Source organism: Equus quagga, chromosome 2 (genome assembly GCF_021613505.1).
Source record: "Equus quagga isolate Etosha38 chromosome 2, UCLA_HA_Equagga_1.0, whole genome shotgun sequence".
Lineage (NCBI taxonomy): Eukaryota > Metazoa > Chordata > Mammalia > Perissodactyla > Equidae > Equus > Equus quagga.
In genome coordinates this window covers 79152894-79175085 of record NC_060268.1, presented here as the reverse complement: position 1 = coordinate 79175085, position 22192 = coordinate 79152894, and the positions used below count along the sequence as shown (strand labels likewise).

The 22192-nt window shown below is 39.1% G+C and overlaps 1 protein-coding gene across 1 annotated transcript in view; it reads right to left on the bottom strand.

Annotated features, from left to right (window-relative positions):
* Window positions 1-1301: 1301 nt before the first annotated feature.
* TARS3 (threonyl-tRNA synthetase 3) overlaps window positions 1302-22192 on the bottom strand; it is a 63631-nt gene continuing 42740 nt past the window's right edge. Inside the window, exons 13-19 of the mRNA XM_046654782.1 lie at window positions 18351-18488; window positions 16291-16368; window positions 16106-16206; window positions 7820-7924; window positions 4347-4419; window positions 3481-3595; window positions 1302-2141 (exon numbers count right to left, since the gene is read on the bottom strand). Of these exons, the coding sequence (XP_046510738.1) occupies window positions 1993-2141; window positions 3481-3595; window positions 4347-4419; window positions 7820-7924; window positions 16106-16206; window positions 16291-16368; window positions 18351-18488 (759 nt within the window). The 3' untranslated portion in view covers window positions 1302-1992. The remainder of the gene's footprint in view (window positions 2142-3480; window positions 3596-4346; window positions 4420-7819; window positions 7925-16105; window positions 16207-16290; window positions 16369-18350; window positions 18489-22192) is intronic.

Genomic DNA, 22192 nt, shown 5'->3' with positions numbered 1-22192 from the left:
GCTAGGAACTGATTGCTGCACTCGCCTTTGACCGCCCAGCTCCAGACAACAGACCCGCCACCCTGCTGTGTTCACCAAGACAGCAGACCTAACTGCTGTTTCCATCAACTGCTGTGTGGACAGAGCAGTCTCACGACTATTGTAAAAGGGACATTTCAATCATGTGAAACATCCTCTTTGGGGGTATATAACCACTCTGTGCACCCCACTTCTTCAGTGCCCTTTCTTCCTTCGGGAAGAAAGGCCCGGACCATGGTCCTTACATTTTAGCTCAGAATAAACTCACCCAAATTTTCATTTATAGATTTGTTATGGATTATTTTCGTCGACACCTCGAAGACACGCATTACTTCAGAGCGTTCCTCCAAGACTGGGAGAAGCCCCCAGGCCCTGGGACAAGAGCCCTGGATGCAAGAGGAGGGTCCAAAGCATGGGCCCCTCCCTGGAGAAGGCCAGCCCTGGGGGTGAGCCTCACCCCAGGCCACCATCTGCACCTATTTCTATCATAGTATACTTTGTCCTGGGCTGTTGACATGCTTCCCTCTTCCCAGCTGCCTGCCACAAGATCATTTTGGGGGTGGGGGGGGATCTTCTGACTCCCCACTTCCTCACTACCACGTTTGGTGAATGAAAAATATATCAAGGGGCTGGCCCGGTGGCTCAGCAGTTAAGTGCACACGTTCCACTTTGGCGGCCCGGGGTTTGCCAGTTCGGGTCCCGCGTGCGGACATGGCACCATACCATGCTGTGGTAGGTGTCCCAAGTATAAAGTAGAGGAAGATGGGCAGGGATGTTAGCTCAGGACCAGTCTTCCCCAGCAAAAAGAGGAGGATTGGCAGCAGATGTTAGCTCAGGGCTCATCTTCCTTAAAAAAGAAAAAAAAAATCTAATTGTTTCTGGCCTCAATAACTGTTAGTGTGAAAAATTATGTCACATAATTTGCACCTTATAGCACTATACAGGTTTGATATATAATACTGTTTTATTTACCAAATGTCCAGGAAACTAAATGATAAGTATGTTGAGAAGAGAGAGCATGTCTTAAATTTATTTTTAATTCTGTAGCACCAAGCCAAATAAACACTCAAAACTACTTCTTGATTGGTAGCTAAATTCTCTATTGGCATTAAGCCATTTTAATTTGGTTCTGAGCAGTAAAGTATTCCTCTCAGTTAAAATCAGAAATCCACTTGAGTCTATAAATCAGTGGAATGTCATCCCATCAAAAAAGTAATTTAACTCTAGGGCAGCAGATTACTGTGGAATAAGCCCATAGCTGAAACAGTGGAAACACTATGTGATGCATTTTATTTGGGAATTTATTTTTTGTAAAGATGAACAAGGCTCAATTGTCAATTAGAAGCATTAAAACAGCAATTCTTAAACTACAGTGCAAACAACAGGAGTTTCCAGAACAATGAATTTCTTTGAGTTCAGAGTCTTTTGTCAGTAATTCAGTATTTAGCACTAGCTGCTTCTTTTGTGGTTGTTGGTTAGTTAAAATAAATTAAGTAATGACTCCAATCTTGGAGATAAAAGTTTCAGTGTGAACTTTAGTAAAACAACCATAAAAATACCTGAGAAATAATGTTATTAGAAAATAATATTTTCCCTTATATTCAAAAAAGCTTTGCAGACTTATATTTGAAACCAATCTTTTGAAAATCACAAATCTTAGATAATAACATCTCATAATCCTCATTTCCTAGTATTTCCCTCTTTCAATGAATAACATTTTCCCATTTAAGTCTCTCAAGACATTTGGGAAATTAAAAGTTTCCCAAGCTTGTCCTCTTACTGTCCTCAGACATACTAGTGAATTAAGCTTTGTACATTTCAGCTACTCATTCACTGTCTCCTTTCTCACTGCTCCCATCAGTGGACCCGTCGGTGGGTCCAAAGTTCTTAAAAGAAGTACTAACGTTAATTAAGAAAAATGCATTTTCAGGGGTCAAAATAAGGTTACACAGAAGTGAGTACAAGGAAAGAAGTTCAAAAGTCTTCCTCAGCATTTAGTGTACGTGATTTCTTGAGATTCTTCAACTTATCAATGGCAGAAGTTACTGAAATCTCTCCATGAATTTTGTTGTCCCTTGTTCGAACATTTACAGCATTATTTGTCTTTTCCTTTTCTCCAACCACTGTGGAAAAGAAAGGGAAATAAACATTTTAAATCAATGATTTATTAAATATTGTCAACTGTCACATGACACATGTGTCTTACTGAGTTTTCTTCAGTATTAATCACTAAATATCAATCTAATGACCATTAGGTCATGCTCTGATAGTAAGTTTCTGGAGGGAAGTAATGACTTCTAATCCCATCTCTCTACTGTCCACTTGGGAGAACATCTGTTGTGGTCTTGGGGTACAAACGGGAGCAAGGAGCTCTTACAGGCCTCTTGACTCCACCTGGCATAGTTGATAATCATGGGGTGGCCACCAGAGCCAGGCCCAAGCAGCCAACCAGAATATTCTGGAATGCAGGTAAAAAGTTGTTCTCTTTAGTGACCCGTACCATGAGATGACACAGGAATCTGCAGCCATATTTCTTGCATATTTCATCAAGAAAGAAACTGGCGAACAAGTAAGGGGAATAAAGCAGATATTCCAGAGAAGAATTAAGAATAAAAGCAAAACAGGGGGACCAGAAATGGGGAGAAACAGTCCTGGTAAGGGTGGAGCTCCTTGTTCCACTTATTATTCTAATGGTTTGCCTATTTAACTCTACCTTCCATGTCATGAGACTCCACCACCATTCCAACAAGTTCCATCTTTGCCTAAGCTAATTAGAAATTTCTGTCACCATAAGAAGTCTGACTGAAACACACAATACAGAGTCAACACTCTTGATGAAAAGCTGCCGATAGGACAACTCCATGCCTATTTATTTTGCCTTCTACAGAATCTTGCAACTTATAAGAGATAACAATATCATGCCTGCAGCTATATCACTATCAGTTTCTCTTGATTTTGAATCATTTTTTAAAGTCAAAATTTGAGATTCGCATACAGTTACTCATGTGCCTCAAAAACTTTTTTTTTTTTTTGCTTAATTCTATTCTTTTGACCTTCTTAAATTTGGAAACTTTTCCACTCATTAGTTTAATCTTAAAGATTTCTAATAAACCAGAAAAGCAAAGGAGAATATTTAAGGCCTGTTACATGGCTGAAACATAAGTAGTATAATTTTACTGAGATCCTTTTCACATTTTTTCCATTGTTAGTTTGAGATATTATTTCTTGCTAGTAATATTCTATTACAGGATTCCTGTGAAACTTTATACTCTTCTTCCAGCAAATAACAAAGAGTACATAGGAACAGCCTTCCCAGGAACACCACAGACTCCTCTGTGTATAAGTATTAAACAGTCAAATTGTCATGATAAAGTAGTTATACCATATTCTTTATTTTGTTTTTTGGAATTTAACTGGGAAAAAAACCTAAGCATTGTGAAAATATATAAAAATTTAAGTTACCCAAAATAAAATTATATTGAGCCAGCTGCGCATTTCGTATTTTCTTATTTAGTGTACAACTATGATCTAAATCAACGTCAGCCATGAATCCTTCTTCAAAAAATTCATTGGATACCTACAAGAAAATGAAACACTTTTATTATTACATTATGTATGGCAGCCAGCTTCCAAGATGACCATGGGGTCCCTGCCTCCTACTATTCACATCCTTGTGTAGTTTCCTCCACATTGTACCAGGTCGGCCTTTGTGACCATAGAGAAGGGCAGAAGTGATGGCATGTCACTTCTGAGGTTAAGTTACAAGACTGCAGCTTTCATCTCTTTCAGATTACTCCCTCTGGGGAAAACCAGCACCATGTTGGAAGGACACGGAGGCAACCTCTGAGAAACCTGCATGGTGAGGATCTGAGGCACCCAACAATGAGGTGATTGTGTCCCCAAGGGCTGCAGCCTCACGAGGTACCCGGACCCAGAACCAGCCAGCCAAGCTGCTCCCAGATTCTGACTTGCAGAAACTATGAGATAATAAATGTTTCTTATTTTAAACTGCTAAGGTTTGAGGTAAGTGGTTATGCGGCAATAGATAATGTAAGTATTCTTCCCTAATAGAGCCATGTAGAAAAGAATAACTTAAATATGTGATATTTTAAAACACCAATTTCTCAAAAACATTAAGAAATAAAATAGTTATGATACACCTACACAGACATGATTCAGGTGTTACTCCCAATTACTGAAAACATGGGTTGGTAAATTAATGTGTTAGTTATGCAGTATTTTAAGGCATGAATAACATTCCAAGTCAATGACCTTCACAGACTACCATAATGCCAAAATTATTATGTACTTTAAATGTCTCTGATTACCTGAAGTGCATATTTTTCACAAGTTGGCCCCACAGGGATGACCATTACCTGACGAGGAGACAGCCAGAAAGGCCTGAAAAATATTTTAAAAATATGTATTTTCAAACTGACCATTTATTACATGATTAAACCAAAGATTTTCTTTGAAGACTTCACAAGACAGCAGATTCAGCAGAGTGGTGTGGAAGTAAGGCAAACTATATTAAAAGTTAAAAGGCAGCAGAGTAGACAAAAGGGGAAACTTGGAATTTTGATAGGAAAAGGAGGGAAGAATGGGTTGGCAGACAGATGGCAGGGCTAAACATCACTTACCATACGACCCAGGAATTGCACTCCTGGGCATTTATCCCACAGAACTGGAAACTTACATAAACCTGCATGCTAACGTTCATAGGAGCTTTATTTATAGTAGCCCAAACCTGGAAATACCCCAAAATGTCCTTCAGCGGGTGAATGGTCAAACTGGTGCATCCACACCACAGAACACTATCAGCAATAAAAAGCAACCAGTTATTGATACTTGAAACACCTTGGATGGATCTCAAGGGAATTCCATTGGGTGAAAAAAGCCAACCTCAACTGGCTGCATACTTTATGATTCCATTTATGTAACACTCTTGAAATGACAAAATTATGGAGATAGAGAACAGATTAGTGGCTGCCAGAGGTTGATGATGGGGGTCGGGGGGGGGGGGTGGCAATAAAACAGTAGCACGAGGGATCCTTATAGGTCACATAACTGTCCTGTATCTTGACCGGTGGTGGGTACACGAATCTATACATGTGATAAAGTTTACCGAACTAAATTCACACACACAAGTGATGAGTACACATAAACTGGTGAGATCTGAATAAGATTAGGAGATTGCATCAAAGTCAGTGTTCCAGTCCTGATACTCGATATAGTTTTGCAAGTTGTTACCATTGGAAAAAACTGGGTAAAGGCTGTGCTGGACCCCTCCATATTATTCTTACAACTACATGTGACTCTACAATTATCTCCAACTGAAATGCTTTTTTCTTAAAAAAAAAAAAAAGATGGAAAGGTGAGTATAAGCAATGTTTGATGCGGGAAGTGTTTGCCTTTTTCCTCATCATGTGAGTATTTAATTTGAAGGTGGAAGGAAATGCAATGGGTACTATTACCAGACAGCACTTTATGAATGTATGTATTTATATATTTATTCTTAAATTACAAAAGCAAAATAATACATATGATAAAAGTTATAATACATATGATAAAAGAGAAATACAGTGATACTGTGTTTAAGATGAAAAGTAAATGTTCCCTTTGGAGCTCCATCCTCATCCCATCCCCAGTCCTGCTCCCCCAAGAGGAGCCACATTTTAAACATTTCCATTTTTAGTTCCTGGGGAGATTCCCATCACAATCCTAATAGGTGTGTGAACTCTTGATTTATGAACTGCAGAGGGCATGCACTGAGTCTCTGCTGTGCAGGATGGCACATTTAGTGCACCAACACCATCTCCCATCTCCCTGTTGGTCTCCTGATTCCACTAGTTTTTTAGGTTTTGGTTTTTTATTACCACTTTCATCTCTACTCTTCTACTGCAAGACACCACCTTCTCTCACCTGTGTTAAACTACTTGAAACAGAATCAACTAGAAACAAATATAAACGTTAATTCATACTTAGGTAGCATACATATTCATATCTATACTTTTGGCTTATCTGTAACTTTAATAGCTTAGATACCTTATGACACCTAAGGATATTTTTCTAAGATCACAAATAAAATCTCAGGGATATGGACAGACTCTAGCTACCCAGGACCTTTTGAAGACCCTCTGTGTGGGAAATTTCCTGCCTTGTGTTTCCTGCTCGGAAATTTGCTTTCCTAGCCTCCCTAGACATGGATGTTAGAGTCCATGCATGTGATCAAGCACGGACAAGCATGGCACGTTGATTTGGGACAGAGCGGCACATGGAGGGAGGTACTACGTGGAATCGGTTCTGGCAAGGGTGATAGAGAGACACGGAGCTTTGGGAGGAACCTGAGGCAGTGACTTCAGCAGTAGCGTCCAGTGCCCAGTGTCAACCATGGCAGCTGCAGGGACTGTGCCCAGCTATCGTAGCAGTGGGGCCAGTAGGTCCTGAAGACACAACTAAACTGCATGAGCAGATGCTCAGTTGGTTTCTTCAAAATGGGAAGGGAGGCAAAAATTTCACAAGTAGTTGCTGGTTTGCAGCATTTCCACATGCTGTAGGATGCGCCATCACAAGACATATCTGCCAGCTGGTGCCCTGACTAGCAAATCCCATAATGTCAGTTCAGTGCCTTACTTCTTTTGCTACAAGTTACTTCTATGGTCAGAAGTATTGTTGTACTTCTGACAGCGAAGAAGGCTAGTAAGGATCTATATGGTGCTGCTGGCAGAGGCATGGCAGGAAAGAAGGGCAAAGCAAAATCCAGAGTTGATATCTTTTCTAGTGAGGCCAAGTCATTGGCCTTTTGCATGATGAAAGGGATCCAATGTCATCGACCCTCTACAAGAGAGCTGGCTCTTTCCCTGGGTTATGGTGCCCTATGAGGGATTAGGAGTGATCACTAGTGATGGCAAACTGAGTCCTCAGAAGAGGTGTAGCCAGATGGAACTTGGCGAGGTCCATGTTGTTAAACCATGCATGCCCCCTACTGGCCACTTTGTTCATGAACCACTGAGCAATCACTAGGAGAAGAAAGAAGCTGGTGATAACAGAATGGGTTCTCTTGTATTTGAATACTGAAACACTATTCGCAGTGAGGGCCCTTGGGTGATAACACTACCTCTGTGGCCCATTCTGAGCGATCATACACATTCCTCTCCCCCAAATCTATTTGTCATCTATTTTCCAATCTAATTACTTCTAAGTAATTACTTCTCTGACCTTGCAGCCAATGTAGTAAACCAGAGCCCATGCATCCGTGTAACTCCCTACCTCTAGCCATTTTTTCCTTCCAGGCAAAGAGGACTAAAAAGATAGACCACTCAAAATCTTGCACTCGAGAGCATTTCCCTTTCCCTCTTCATCCCTAAATGGGGCTGTGCTACTGTAACTGTCCTCTTTGGGTTTGTGCCAGCATATTGGTCAGAGCCATTTGTGAAGCAGGTTTACACGTTTTCCTCCTGAGTCAATGGTGATAAGGCCCCCACGAGGTTTCCAAGAGGCAGGACCCTGGGAGTGTGGGCGATATATTTGCCAGACGCAGATAGGTCTTTGCAGGGCTTGAAGTAGGTGAAAAGATAACTCTTTAATTCTCCTGAGTTCCCAGAAAGATAAATGATACAGTTTTATGCCACTTTGCTTTTGTTTTCTGATCAGGCACATGCAACAAGAATTTTTTTATCTGCTGTTTGGAGACTTGCTAATTATAAAGCAGGAGCCACCAATTTTTCGTACTAATTTTATCTTGTCAGACAAGATTTTTAAGAATAAAAGGCATGTAGCTTTTCTTTTCCAGATCACTTACCATTTTCCCCCATAGTTTTCTGAGAGAATGGCTATCATTCTTTCCACTGATCCCAAAATGGCTCGATGAATGATCACAGGATTCTTCTTATCATCCCCATCCTTACTAAAAAATGAAAATTATATATGTAAGTATTTTCTTAAGATTCAGTGATAATTTTGTCTTCTTACCTTATATTTAACTTATTTTTCTAAAGTAGGTAAAATGATGGATTCCTCATAAATCATCTTCAAGCATATAATGTCCCATTTATTAGAAACAAAGGGTTTTTTTCAAATTATCATATCTTCTACAAACCAGAGGGAAATGAAATACATTATCCAGGAAAAATCAAGATGGTATTATATCACTATCTCTGTTACATCTACTGATTCTCTTTATTCTAAACTACTGGCTTACATCATTTTACTGACAGTGACAGGCAATCTTGCAAGTCGTAATTTTTTTAGATTAACTTTATTTTGAACTCTGGCTTACTTCACCAGTACTCGATTGAACTGTGTCAAAGATACTGAAAAATAAAGGAAACAGGTTTCTGTATCTAAATTCTCATTTTCTCATAAACACTAAAAATAAATCATGGGATGAATTGTTTTGTAAGTTATAAAGATAGAAAATGCAATAGAAAAAAATTTGTATGGCTGTAATTAGTGAAGTTGAATGTCATTTTACATGTTTAATGATACTTCTTTTTCCTCAACTGCCTACTTGTGCCCTTTGTCCACTGACTAGTGGAAATTTGGGGGGGGGGGGTAATTAACTCATAAACATATATGTGTAAATGTATATTTTGTATATATAGTAAACAAATATATAAAGACATGTTAAGGAAATTAACTCCTTTTCTAATAAGCAAAATTGAAAATACTTTTTCCAAGTTTATTTATTTACTTGTTATTTGCCTATTTTGGTACTATCCTTTCTATGATAAGTTTTTAATCTTGGAGAAGTCAAAGCTATCTATCATTTTCTTTATGAATTTTAACATTAATGTTATATAATAAAGAACTTTCTCTCCCCAACATAATAAAAAGACTCACCTACATTTTCTCCTACTTTGATGGATTTTTAAAAAATAGTTTATCCAGCTTTAACTAACTTTTGTATCTAGAGTGAAAAATGGAATTTCACATTTTCCTTCCAAATGGATAGCCAATTGTCCCAATGTTATTTATTGAACCCATCCCCTCCTCACAGATTTGAAATGCCTCGTTTCTCATGTACTATATTCTTTCATAAGTCTGTATCTGGGCTATATTGCTTCATTTATAAATAGCACTATTTTTTTTCTAATTTAAAAATTTATTGTGATATATATTATTTGTAGTGAAGATTGTTTCAATCATTGATATCTACTTTAAAGAATATTTTTTAAAAATTGTGCTAAAAATATATATAATATTACCAGAACCTTAAAATGGACTCCTCCCCAATCATATCCCCCTTCCTCCATCCTTGCTTTTCTTTGGGGTTTGGACTACCATTTAGTTTCTAAGCAAACCAAGCAGCAAGTACATGCACGCCCAGCTGTGTAATGTTGGGGTAGGACCACCAACGTTGCGGGGAGACTCCCCAGAGAAGAGGCACTGAATGGAGTCCTGGACTCTCTTCCTGTAAACTTCCCTGAGAGTTCACAGGAGCCCCTTCCAGGCGAGTCAGCATGAGTCCAGGGGCATGCAGGCTCACCACGGTCAAGGTACCGGCAGGACACTGGTGTGGACCAGGTCAAGTCATCGCACAGCAGCACAGTCAGGGAAGTGGCCATCAACATTGTCTGCTTCTAGGTCACTTAGCAATCTCTACATCTGGGCGGGGGGGATTGGGATGGGGAGCGCCAAAGCAGAGTGCTTCGGGTTCTTCTCACAGCGTTTTGACTATAGATTTAGATGAATATTTTTGGATCTCTCCCCCATGAACTGTATTTGTTTTGTTTTGTGACTGTCTTGTTTTCTCAAAACAAAAGACTGTTTCTCAAAACAAACTACTCTGTTTGCTAATCTTTGTTCTTTTACTTCTAAAACTTTTTATTAGAGACATTGAAAACATATACAAAAGTAGAGAGAATAGTATAATGAACTCCGAAATAACCCTCTCCCTGCTTCGCCAACATCAACTCACAGCCGATCTTGTTTGATCCAAATGCATCTCATTCCTGACACTATCCACCACCCATATTGTAAACCTCATTCTTCAAAATGTTTCTGATGTTTGTTCCAGAAGTTCACTGGTCAAATTCCCTTTACAGACCTGAAATCTTCATGAAATGCACCTTACATTTACTGATTCTCTCCTACCTTTCAGAAAAAGTTGGAAAAAGCAAATTATGACTATTAATTGTAATGAAGTAAGTCACCCCAAGATCTGTGCACACTTAAGACAGATAAATTTCACATTATTGCAATAAATGTAACATGTGACGCTTACAAAGTTCTTCTGAGAAAATTTTATCTAAAAATTCTACCAGCTACTAAAGGTTAGCTACTACTAAAACACACACACACAGCAAACAAACAGAAAGAGAGAGACCCATTCATTAAACTCACTTCAAATGAGTTATAACTGGATATCGTCATTGCTAGTCATTTCTAAGAGTCATTACAGACTGGCTGCAGGCCAAAGCCTCTGTCTAGATCCCACAGAAAGCTTTGGGGTGGGGGTAGCTGGCTGAGTCCAGTCCTTCTCCGATATATGAACAAATAATTCACTCCAGGAACTGAAACCAGCATGGTATATTCCTGAATGTTACATATGTTGCTTCTGTGTAGGGAATGAAAGAGAAGTAGGATGATCCTTTCACAAGCACATGGGTACCAGGAATTTCTGTCCTATCATTTATTTTAAAAGAATTAAGGACAGGGCAGCCTTAAGAAGGGCAAAAAGTGACCTAAACTATGCCAACGCATCTATACTTTCAGATAAACATTAGAATTAACATCAAATTCGCCCCCCCCCCCCAATAATCCCGGTAGATTTAGTTGGAATTACATTAGATTTATAGATAAATTTGGAGAGAATTAAATCTTCATAATATTGATTCTTCCCATTCCAAGAGTGTAGCATGAATCTTCATTTAAACAATTCTTTTTTTATGGCCTGTGATAAAATTTTATAGTGTATACTTCATATAAATATTATATATTTATTATTAAGTTTATTTCTAGATATTTTGTATTTTGTTGTTGTTGCTTCTAAAATGTTTTTTCCATTGCAATTCCTAGGAGATTATTGCTAATATGTATGAAAGCAAATTGATTTTTTCCATTTTAACCTTATTGCTAGCTACTTTACTTAACTCTATATTAGTTTTGATTTTCCTCCATTTGATTCTGTTGCATTTCTAGACATCTTAACATCTACGAATAATGATAATTTTATCTCTTTATTTCAAATATTTGTACTCCCAAAACAATTTTAAGTAACAGTAGAAATAGCAGGCATATTCACCTTATTCTCAACTAAGTTGAGATGTCATCGTTGTTTTCCAATAAATATTCTCTATCATAATAAGCAAAATACTTTCTGTTAATCTCACAGGGATGAATGTCAAATTTTATTCAATGCCTTTCAGCACTGCTGAATGTAATGAATGACAATAATATATTTCTTAATCTTAACCATTATTGCTATCTTAGGAAAAAACCCTACTTGATCATGGTAATGACCTTGATGCTCCCCTCATACCTAAGCCATGAATAGATCACATCAGTTCTACCTCCAAAATATACCCCAACTATCTCCACTTCTTTCATCTCTATTACTACCACTTTGTTCTGTCATCATCTCTTACCTGGTCTACAGACCACTGCTGCCCCTTTTGCTCCCCTACTCTCCATTTTCCACACAAAACCTAGGATAGATGGATTGATGGCTTGGCTGATCTGCTTCTCCTCCACACCCTCCTTGCATGGTCAGTAGTGTTCAAATTTCATTGAACAAGTTGGGTTATTTTAGCAGAAGGTCCCCCACCTCTCATTCTTTTTGTTCATTTTAGTAGGTTTTGGAGAAAGACGGTTTTGCAAATATGAACTTTAGACACCATCTTTCCCAAAGGGCCCAAATTTATTTTTGAAAGGTCTGCATGTTCTCCTTTATTCTCTGAGCATTTTTATTATTCTCAGGTCTTGGTGTAACTCTGTATGAAACACTTCACCTATTCCTTCAGCTGTTTAACTTCTCCCAGGCCTAACTCTTAGTGTAGCTCTATAACTCGTAATCAAAACAGAAGGTGGAGAATCCAAAATAAAATAAGACTTCTGTTGCTTGGACATAAATTGAGATCAATCCATAAAATCACACATTCTTGGAAAATGGTAGTTGTTCATTTATTCTAAGAATCTTATTATGAAAATATTCCATTAAAAATTACTGGATTTAAAACATGCCAATAATTTTTCCTCTTTTGCCTTTATTAATAATGTTGAGTGAAAAAGAACTCAACACATTATCTAATCAACACTACATCTAAATTGGACATGGTGAGAAGAGGAGAGTTTACAGGAATGTTGTTGTGATTTTGTGTAATTCAGATCAGGGGAATGGTCTTTAAAAAGAAGTTAGTTTCAGGCAAAATGAAGTAAACATACTCTACTCTAGCTCTCTCACTGAATGCAAACAGAGGTCCTGGAGAGAAGGTAAGGAGCAGCTACCTGAAGACTCTGAAGAGTGAATCGTGACAGGTAGATTGCCAAAGAAGACCAGAACGTGAAGCAGCACCAAACCAGCAGTTAGTTTCCTGTAATTTTGTCTTCCAGTATTGTGTGGCCTGGACTCAAAGACAGCCCACCAAGAAGTACCCACCAGATGCAGACAGAAAAAGCGTCAAGAGAAATCCTCACTTTCTGGCCAAGAGCCAGAAAAATAACTCCTGAGTTTCAGAAAGCGTGAGGGTGTGGGAAATCCTGGCTGTTTTTTTCCCATTTTTGCTGTTCTCTTCTCCCCAGCTCCCAGGCATTCCCACAGTGGCATGAAGACTAAACAGGCACCTAAAACTCTGAGGAATGGGATCTTCTCTCTGACCTGAAAGGCTATGATCCCAAGTACATGGGGTGAATCTCTGTGGCTTTCTCTCTCTATCTCTGGCCTTCTGATGCTTTGTCTCTGACATGGATATAGTCATGAAATAGAACATGGCAGAGTGGGGAAGCTAAAGCCCCAGCTTTCTGGCCACAGGACTGCAAAAAGAGAATTCAGGGAACCAAAAAGTATCAGGGAAATCACAGAGAGTAGGGGGCACAAAAGAGCTATCCCATAAAGTAGCGTATCAACTCACCTGGCCTCACTTCTGAATTGCACATGGATAGATCTGACTCTAAACAGCATACAGAAGGCTTGAGAACTGAACTATGGAACTTGGCCACTGGGTGCCACACACAGAGAACAGCTCTGAATATTACCGTTATGGCTTTGGAATGGAACTGTCATGGGAACCACAGAAGAGTGGTTGGAAATTACAGCCTGAGCCTAACCAGGCAGACTATTAAAAAAAAATCAACAATCTCCTTAGGACTTAAACAAGACCCAGCATCTCAAAACATAATATTAAAAATGTCTGGGCTGCAATACAAAACTACTCTGCATATTAATCACCAGGAAAATCTCAATTTATGAGAGAAAAGACAACAGATTCCAACAGCAAGATGACACAGATGATGAAATTATCAAAGACTATAACGCAGCTACCATACCTATGCGCTAACAAGTAAAGGTGAACACACTTGAAATGACTGGAAAGATAAAAGTCTTAGCAAAGAAATAAAAGGTATAAAGAAAAGAAATTGCAGAACTAAAAAATACAATGATGGAAATAAACAATGCACTGGATGAACACAACAGCAAAGGAGATGATAGAAAAGAGTCAGTGAACTTGAAAAAGAGTCAGTGAACTTAAAGACACATGAATACAAAGTATCCAATCTGAAATATACATATATAGAAGAAAAACTGAAGAAAACATAAACAGAGCCTCAGGAAACTGTGGAACAATAACAAAAGGCCTAATATTCATGTCATCTGGGTCCGAATAGGAGATGAGAAATTGTACCGAAAAAATATGAAAAAAACAATGGCTGAAAACTAATTTTGGCAAGAGATATAAACTTACAGATTCAAGAAGTTTAGCAAACTCTAAAAAAGATAAACTCAAATAAATCCTCACTCAGACACATCATAATCAAACTGCTGAAAATTAAGACAAAGAAAACAATATTGAAAGCAACAAGAGAAAAATGAAATATAACATATAGGGGAAAAATAACTCAAATTACTGCAGATTTCTCATCAGAAACCATGGAGGCCAGAAGGACACAGAACTATATTTTCAAAGTGCTGAAAGCAAGTAATTTTCAACCCAGAGTTCTATACTCAAAGAAAATATCCTTCAGGAATGAAGGTGAAATGAAGACATTCTCAGATGAAGGAAAACTAAGACAATTCATCACAAGCAGACCTGCTTTAAATGAATTGTTAAAGGAAACACTTCAGATGTGAGAGAAATGATACCAGAGAGAAACTTGGAACATCAAGAATGAAGGAAGAGCAATAGAAATTGTAAGTATCTGGGTAAATATAACAAAATATTCTCCTCCTAAGCTCCTTAAAACATGTACAATGGTGGAAAGCAAAAATTGTAATATTGCTCGGTGAGGTTTTCATTGTATGTAAAATGTATTATGTATGACAACTATAACACGAAAGAGGGAGGGTGGAGGCGCCTTACATGGTAGTAAGGTTTCTACGTTTCATCTGAAGTCATAAAATATTAATTCTAAGTAGACTGTAAAAAAGAAAGTATATATACTGTAATTCCAAAAGCAACCACTAAAAAACTATACAAAGGGATATAGTCAAAAACTCAATAGCTAAATTTAAGTGTAATACTAAAATATATTCAAATAATAAAAAGAAAATAGGATAAGGGAAATAGAGGAATGCAAGATAAAGAACAATCAAATAACAAAATGGCAGGCCTAAATCTAAACATATCAATAATCACATTAAAAGTAAATGGTCTTACCAGCATCTAGATCTTCATTTCTAAATATCATTCTCCAATATTGTATTTATTGCATTTTTCAGTTCTAAGATTTCCATTTTTCATTGGAAAAATGGCTGATTCACAAGTCATGTCAGAGAAAATACAAGATGAGCTGGCAGCATGTTGTAGTGCCAGTGAGCAAAGAAGTGCTTAAAAAAAAAGGAAAAAGGGAAAAGGATGGGGTACGTCAAAGGGAACAAGAGCCAACACAAAAGAGTGCCCACTGGCAAAGGCTGGCACAATGTGAGCAAGAGAACTTTAAAATGTACTATTTTATTATAACCCAAAATGTAAGATGAATATTCACAAGTCTCTACTGATATAAATAAATGATTGGATAGATAAACAAATGAAGAAGAAGCAAATCTTCCTTACAGAAGAATTCCAAATAATAAGTGTAGATACTCCCCTCTCCAGGAGGTGAAGCTTAAGTGTAAGCTTGAATTTTTGTTAAACTTAATGACTTGGTTCCAAAGAACAGATTACGAAAGGGGAATAACAGTAACTCTACAGTGGGGAAACCCAGCAAACGTTAATTTAACCAAGTGATTGAGGTCAACATCATGGGTTATAAGTCATATTGGTACCACGCACCTTGATATAATGAGCCACTCTCAAAAGGTTATATATAGTATGATTCCATGTATATGACATTCTGAGGAAGGCAAAACTGCAGAGATGGAGAACATATAAGTGGTTGCCAGGAGCTAGGGGTGGGAGGAGAGTGTAACTGCAAAGGAGCAGCATAGGAGTTTACTGGCACGAGGGAAACATAATTGTGGTGGTAGTCACACCATTCTACACGGATGGTAAAACTCATGGAACTGTACACACACATACACACAAAGTCAACTTTACTGCGTGTTAAGAAGATTTTTTGGTTTGCAGTGATGAAATTGCCTTTTTTCCTCTGCTTTCCCTGGCAAATACCTCATCCTCAAGACAGATCCAATGTCAGCTCTTTATGAAGTTGTCCCCCTCCACCTCAGGGAGAGTTGGCAATTTGGATCACATTTTCATGGTACTTTGTTCATATCTCTAATCTTATGCTTATTTATCTTCCTTCCCCCACTAGACCATGTCCTGAGAAAATTCAAGTTGCTCTCCAACTAGATTATAAGCACATAAACATATGTTGAGTACATTGCACATAAACTAAACATTCACTAATGTTTGTTTTTGTATTGCTAATGCTCGAATGACAAATAATCAGGATATCAGTACTACATATTCCGTCACATTCAATCACTCACCTAACATATGTAAGATTAAATCTAATAGGTAGTTGGAAGTCCAGCTGAATTGTAGCACATTGATGGTATCTGCCAATAGCATCCTTGATTTTTATATCAATCTGTAAATTAAATGATGTTTGTTTAGAGACAGTTTTTATTTTTCTTTTAAATTTTATTCTTTTTGAAACATATAGTCTACATACTTTAGGGCCATAAAATGCTCCATCTCCTGGGTTCATCTTCCATGGTTTTCCAAATTCCATCAAGCTATTCTGTAGTTGCTATTTTTTTTAAAGAAGAGAACATTTAAGACTTCTACTTATTGTACATTTTATCTTTTCTCTCATATAGTTCAAAAATTGTTATTATAAATCTTAATTACATTCTATTTTAGTTCAACATATATTTATTGAGTATCTGTCGCATTCAATAAACTACTGAGCAAGGACTACAAAAAGATCATTAAGATGTTACTTGCTCTCAAGAAACATACACATTTTAATTGTGGGAAAAAAGATAACTTACTAAATCGTTCCAGTGAATTCCAGGTAAGCATTAGAAAGGGATGCTTTTGGCACTCCTGCCAAGGCAAACCCCCTCACCCCTATGCACTTACCAGCTCCTTGAGGTGGGGGCTCCACACATTAAAAGGCGTGAAAGCTTTGACCTTTCTCCCTCATCTACTCTGTGTTTAGCTGGGTAAGAAGACCAGGGACAGGGCAGGCCTTGCCACCTCTCTCCTGCTTTTCCTCTACCTCTGTACATGGAGCTGGGGAGTAGGGCTGCTTGATGATTTATAGGGGTGTGGGAGCAGGAGGCCCACTTTGGTCTTTAGACTAAGCACATAAATTCTTTCCAGTTAGCTTGAGGTAAAGATGCTCAGCACTGAAGGTGAATATATATAAATGTTAATAAAAGGGTTCTTTGAGTCTTTGGCTATTCCCTGTGAATAAAGCTTCTTTGGAAAGCTTTGGGGCACTCCTAAGTCCTTGCCCAGAATACTGTCAAAATGCCACCCAAACTCCTGTCATCTCCTCAATATATTGGTGCCCATGAGGGGGACTGACATTTGGGAGTGAAGTACCTGACAGTGAAGTCAAAGCAGTGGTGGTCTTTTGGGGCCAAATATAGAGTTATTAAGAAAGCTGACTCTTGGGATTTTTTTAAGCTTTTCCATGATCACAGTCAGAGTGGGTCAGGAACCGGTCTTGGCTAAGATCCCAGGAGGCTCCCTCCTGGGCCTAATCCTACTGAAGCAACTTCCCTTCCACTTAGGACCAGAGAAGGCCACCACCATAGAGCACTTCACAAGCTAGGAGGCTACCCTCCCCCTTCCTCTGTTTCTGAAAGGAGGAAATACACTGGTATATGTTCACAGAGGAAATGAGACTCTGGTACAGCAGGTAACTAAGTGATGGAAAGAATTTTGGGGGTCTCAGGGAATTAAAAAGCCAAAAAAGGCCAGGTTTTGAGGAAGAGCATAAAGCAGAGGTCACTGTGCCTCACCGGGCCTCTGATGACACAGGGATAGGAAGGCCCAAAACATGCGGCCAAGGCTAAGAAAGCTTTTGGTTTATGCAAGGTATGGGAGAAGTGTACGTGTGAGGGGAGCCTGAGCCGCTGCACCTCACAGGACACGTCTGTGGACACTGGTGTGGCCTGCCTGGCACCCTGGTGAAGGAGAAATCAAGATCTCCTTTTCTCTGCTGCTGTCTGTCTCCTCCCCCAGGTAAACCAAGTCACTGGCTCCCAGTAGCACTGGAGGTCTACACTGTGGTATGTGCTGGGCTCTGGACACGTTACTTTGCTTGAAATTGTGTGAGTGTGGGGTTGTAATGTTCTTAGGGATCTTAATGACTCAGGGCAACTCTGGAAAATTGGGACGAGGGAGAGACTTGGATTGGGGTTAAGGAGCTGATGGCTTTACATTGGTTGCAGTGGTAGAGGCCAGACCAGAGCTGCTGAAGATGGAGCGAGAGGATTTTTTCAAAAACCTATGAAAATGGTTATTAGTGACTGGCACTAAGAGAGTATAAGCAAAAACCTGATATAAATTTGAAGTGTGAAACAAATGCAAGATATTATTATATCACTGTTTCGGAGAAAACTGGGTAACTAGATTCTGCAATTGCCCTCTTTATCCGGGAACCTCCAATTTAAAATTTCTATTGCAAAGCATTGCATCCTCATGCAAGATAATCGCAGTCCCTCAGCGGTTTCCACGTTCACAAAAATGAAAGGCGAGCACCTAGCTTCTCCATACCTTCTCAGCTTCATCCCAGAGCCCAATCTCTCCTAAGAAGTTTTCTGGTCTTGTTGACAAATTTAATTGAAAGGAGAAGCCAAATGTTGAGTAAACAGATTGCAAAAACTGCAAACACCCCTTTATTTCTTCTTCAATCTGAAATTAGAGCAAATGAAATATTTTTAAAAGAACACTAACTTAAATACATTTATGGCATTTTTTAAAATAAAGAGAATTCTCCATGTCAGATAGAAATAAAGCATGTTGTTACTACAGAGTTCAGTCAATGACACTGTTTTGGTTGTTCATCCATTCCTTACTCGAGTATTCACTGAATGCCCACCAAATGCCAGGCATGTGCAGGCTGCCAGAGGCTCCCGTCGAGTGCAGGGGTTGGACCAAGAAGCAGGCAGGGGCACCTCACCGTGAGCAGTGCCGCAGGGAAGGGGAAGGGCAGCTGTCCAGAGGAAGTGATGGCCAACCTGCAGCCAGAGGGTAAGTTAAGAGTTCTCCGTGGAAAGAGAGGGCAGGAGCTCTCTGAGCAGAGGGAATACTGAGGGTGAAGGCCCAGAGGACAGAGGAGCAGGCTAAGGTGGGGAGCCAGAGGGAGCTGCTATGGGACTCAGCTGTATGTGATGGGGAAGAGAGGCACAGAGGGGAGGGTGGTAGGTGATCAGGCTAGAGGCAGGCAAGGGGCAGAGAAAATTAAGTGCTTTCAAAGCCAGGGTAATGTCTGCACTTTTTAGCCTGAGAGCAATGGAAAACCACTGAAGAGTTTTCTAGTAGGGGACTAACACCCTCTGCTTTGTTCTTTTGAAGTATGGGAAATAGATTGGCAAGACTAGAAGAGAGGCCCATTAGGAAGCTGGTGGAGTCATTCAGGAGCGAGATGAACCAGAGAGAAGCACCTGGAATGTAGGAAATTTGATGCATTTGCAGGATATCAATCCTGTCATTCATTAGCAGATAGTAACTGCCCCACGTACTAAGCACTGTGCTGAGTGCTGGGAATTCAGGACTGAATAATATATTTAAGGAGAGTGATCAATAGGGCTTGTGATAAACTGGACATGAGGAGTGAAAAGTAAGGACACCTGGGTTCCTGGCCTGGGTGGCAGAGAGGATGTTGGTGCATCCCCAAAAGGAGGAGGAAGCAGTGTCGGGGGAGGGTAGAAGAGGGGTCGATTTCGGACTTGGCAAATGTGAGGGGTGCTTGCGATGGCCATGCAGCCACGTCCACCAGGCCCTGCAGGATTGAGGTCTGGAGCTCAGGAGGGAGGGCTGAGATGCAGGTGAGACTGGGGGCTGAGCTCAGAGCGTAACTGAAGCTAGAGAAAGTGCAGAGTGAGAAGAGCAGAGCTGGGGGCTGTGAGGCTGAGAGAGGGCATCTCTGAGAGGGGGAAAGGACAGCACATTTAAATGCAAACCGGATGGGGTCAGCAAAAAGAGAGACTTTTAGGAGAGAGAGCAGACAAGCAAGGATCTGTGTTCTGTCACCATGGATTAGTTTGAATTTTCTAGAATTTTTATCAGTGGAATCATCCTCTTTTTGGTCTGGCTTTTTTCACTCAGTATAATTATTTCAAGACACACCCATGCTGTTGTATGCATCAATAAATCATTCTTTCTTATTGCTGAGTACTTTTGCATTAGATGGATATACCCCAGCTCCTTTATACATTCGCCTGCTATTGGGCATTAGGGTTGTTTCTATATTTTGGCTGTTTTAAATAGAGCTGCTATGAAGATTTGTGTACAAGTTTTTGTACGGACATGTGCTTTCTTTTTCTTTGTATGGACCTGTGCTCTTTTTTGGGGGTGGGGAAGGAGTAAGATGGCTTGGTCATATTGTAGATGTGTGTCTAACTTTTTAAGAAACTGTTTTTCAAAGTGATGGTATCATTTTACATTCCCATGACCACTTCCTCCACATTCTCAACATTTATTATAGTCAGACTTTTTAATTTTAACCATTCTAACAGGCATAGAGTGGTAGCTCATTACGGTTTTAATTTTCATTTCCTTAGTGACTGATGATCTTGAATACCTTATTCATGTGCTTATTTGCCATCTGTCTATCTTCTAGGTAAAGTGAATGTTCAAATCTTTTTGCCATTTTTTGAAGTTAAACTTTTTATTTTGAGATTCACATGCAGTTGTAACCAATAATATGGTGATCCTTCTACAGTTTACTCAGTTTCCCCCAATAACACCATCGTACAAAACCACAGTACATTATCACGACCAGGATATCAACAAAGATACAAGACACAGAACAATTCCATCACCACAAGGAGACCTCATGTGGCCATTTTATAGCCACACCTACTTCTTTCTCATCCTCACCCCTCCTGGAAACCACTAATCTGTTCTCCATTTCTACGTTTTTGTCATTTCAAGAATGGAATGGAATAGAATCAACATACATAAACTTTTGGGGTTGACTTTTTTTCATGCAGCATAATTCTCTGAAGATTCATCCCAGTTGTTTTGGGTATCAACAGTTTGCTACTTTTTATTGTGGAGTATTATTGCATGATATGGATGTACCACAGTTTAACAATTCTCCCTTTGAAGGACATCTGGATTGTTTGCAGGTTTTGGCTATTAGTAATAAAGCTGCTATGAACACTCATGTACATATTTTTGTGTGAAGATAACTTTTCATATCTCTGGGATAAATGCGTAGGAGTGCAACTGCTGGGTCATACAGTAGTTGCATGTTTAGTTTAAGAAACTGCCAAACTGTTTTCCAGTGTGGCTGCATCATTGCTGTACCCAACAGCAATGATGAATGATAGCAGTTTCTCCACATACTTGCCAGCATTTGGTGGTGTCATTATTTTTTTAGTGATCCTGACAGGTATACAGTACTTCCCTAATAGATAATGATGTTAACTCTTTCTATATGCTTATTTGCCATCTATATACCTTCTTTGGAAAATGTCTGCTCATGTTTTTTGTCCATTTTCGAAGTGTATTTTTTATTATTGTTGAGTGTTGAGAATTCTTTATATATTTTAGATACTAGTTCTTTCTCAGATATATAGTTTGCAAATATTTTCTTCCAGTCTGTAGCTTATCTTTCATCCTTTTAATAGAGTCTTTCAAAGAGCAAAGGTTTTAAGATTTATGAAGTCCAATTTATCAATTTTTCCTTTTAGGATTGTGCTTTTGATGTCAAGTCTAAGAACTATTTGTCTAGCATTAGACCCTAAACATTGTCTTGTATGTTGTTTTTTTACAGTTTCATAAGTTTTACATCTTATATTTAAGTCCACTGTAATAGTCTCAGTTCTGCAGAGAAACAGAACCTACATGTGTGTGTGTAAAGAGATTTATTACAAGGAATTGGCTCACGTGGTAATGGAGGCTAAATCCCAAGATCTGCCCCCAGCAAGCAGGGGAGCCAGGAAAGCCAGGGGTGTGAGCTCCAGCCCGAGGCCGCAGCAGGAGAAGACTGCTGTTCCAGCACGAAGACACTCAGGCCTTTTCATTCAGGCCTTCAGTGGGCTGGACAAAGCCCACCACATTAGGGAGGATAATCCGCTTTATGCAGTCTATGGATTCAAGCGTCAATCTCACAGAGATTATAAAACTATCAATTATAAGTTAATCTCATAGAAACACCCTTATAGACACACCCAGAATAATGTGTAACCAATTATCTGGGCACCCCATGGCCTAGTCAAACTGACATACAAAATGTTAATTTTTGTGTCCACATATTTGTGTCCATCATATCCACAATCCATTTTTAGTTAATTTTTATATAGGTGTGAAGTGTAGGTTGAAGTTTTTTATTTTTTGGCCCATGGATTTCCAATTGCTCCAGCACCATTTATTGAAAGGCTATCCTT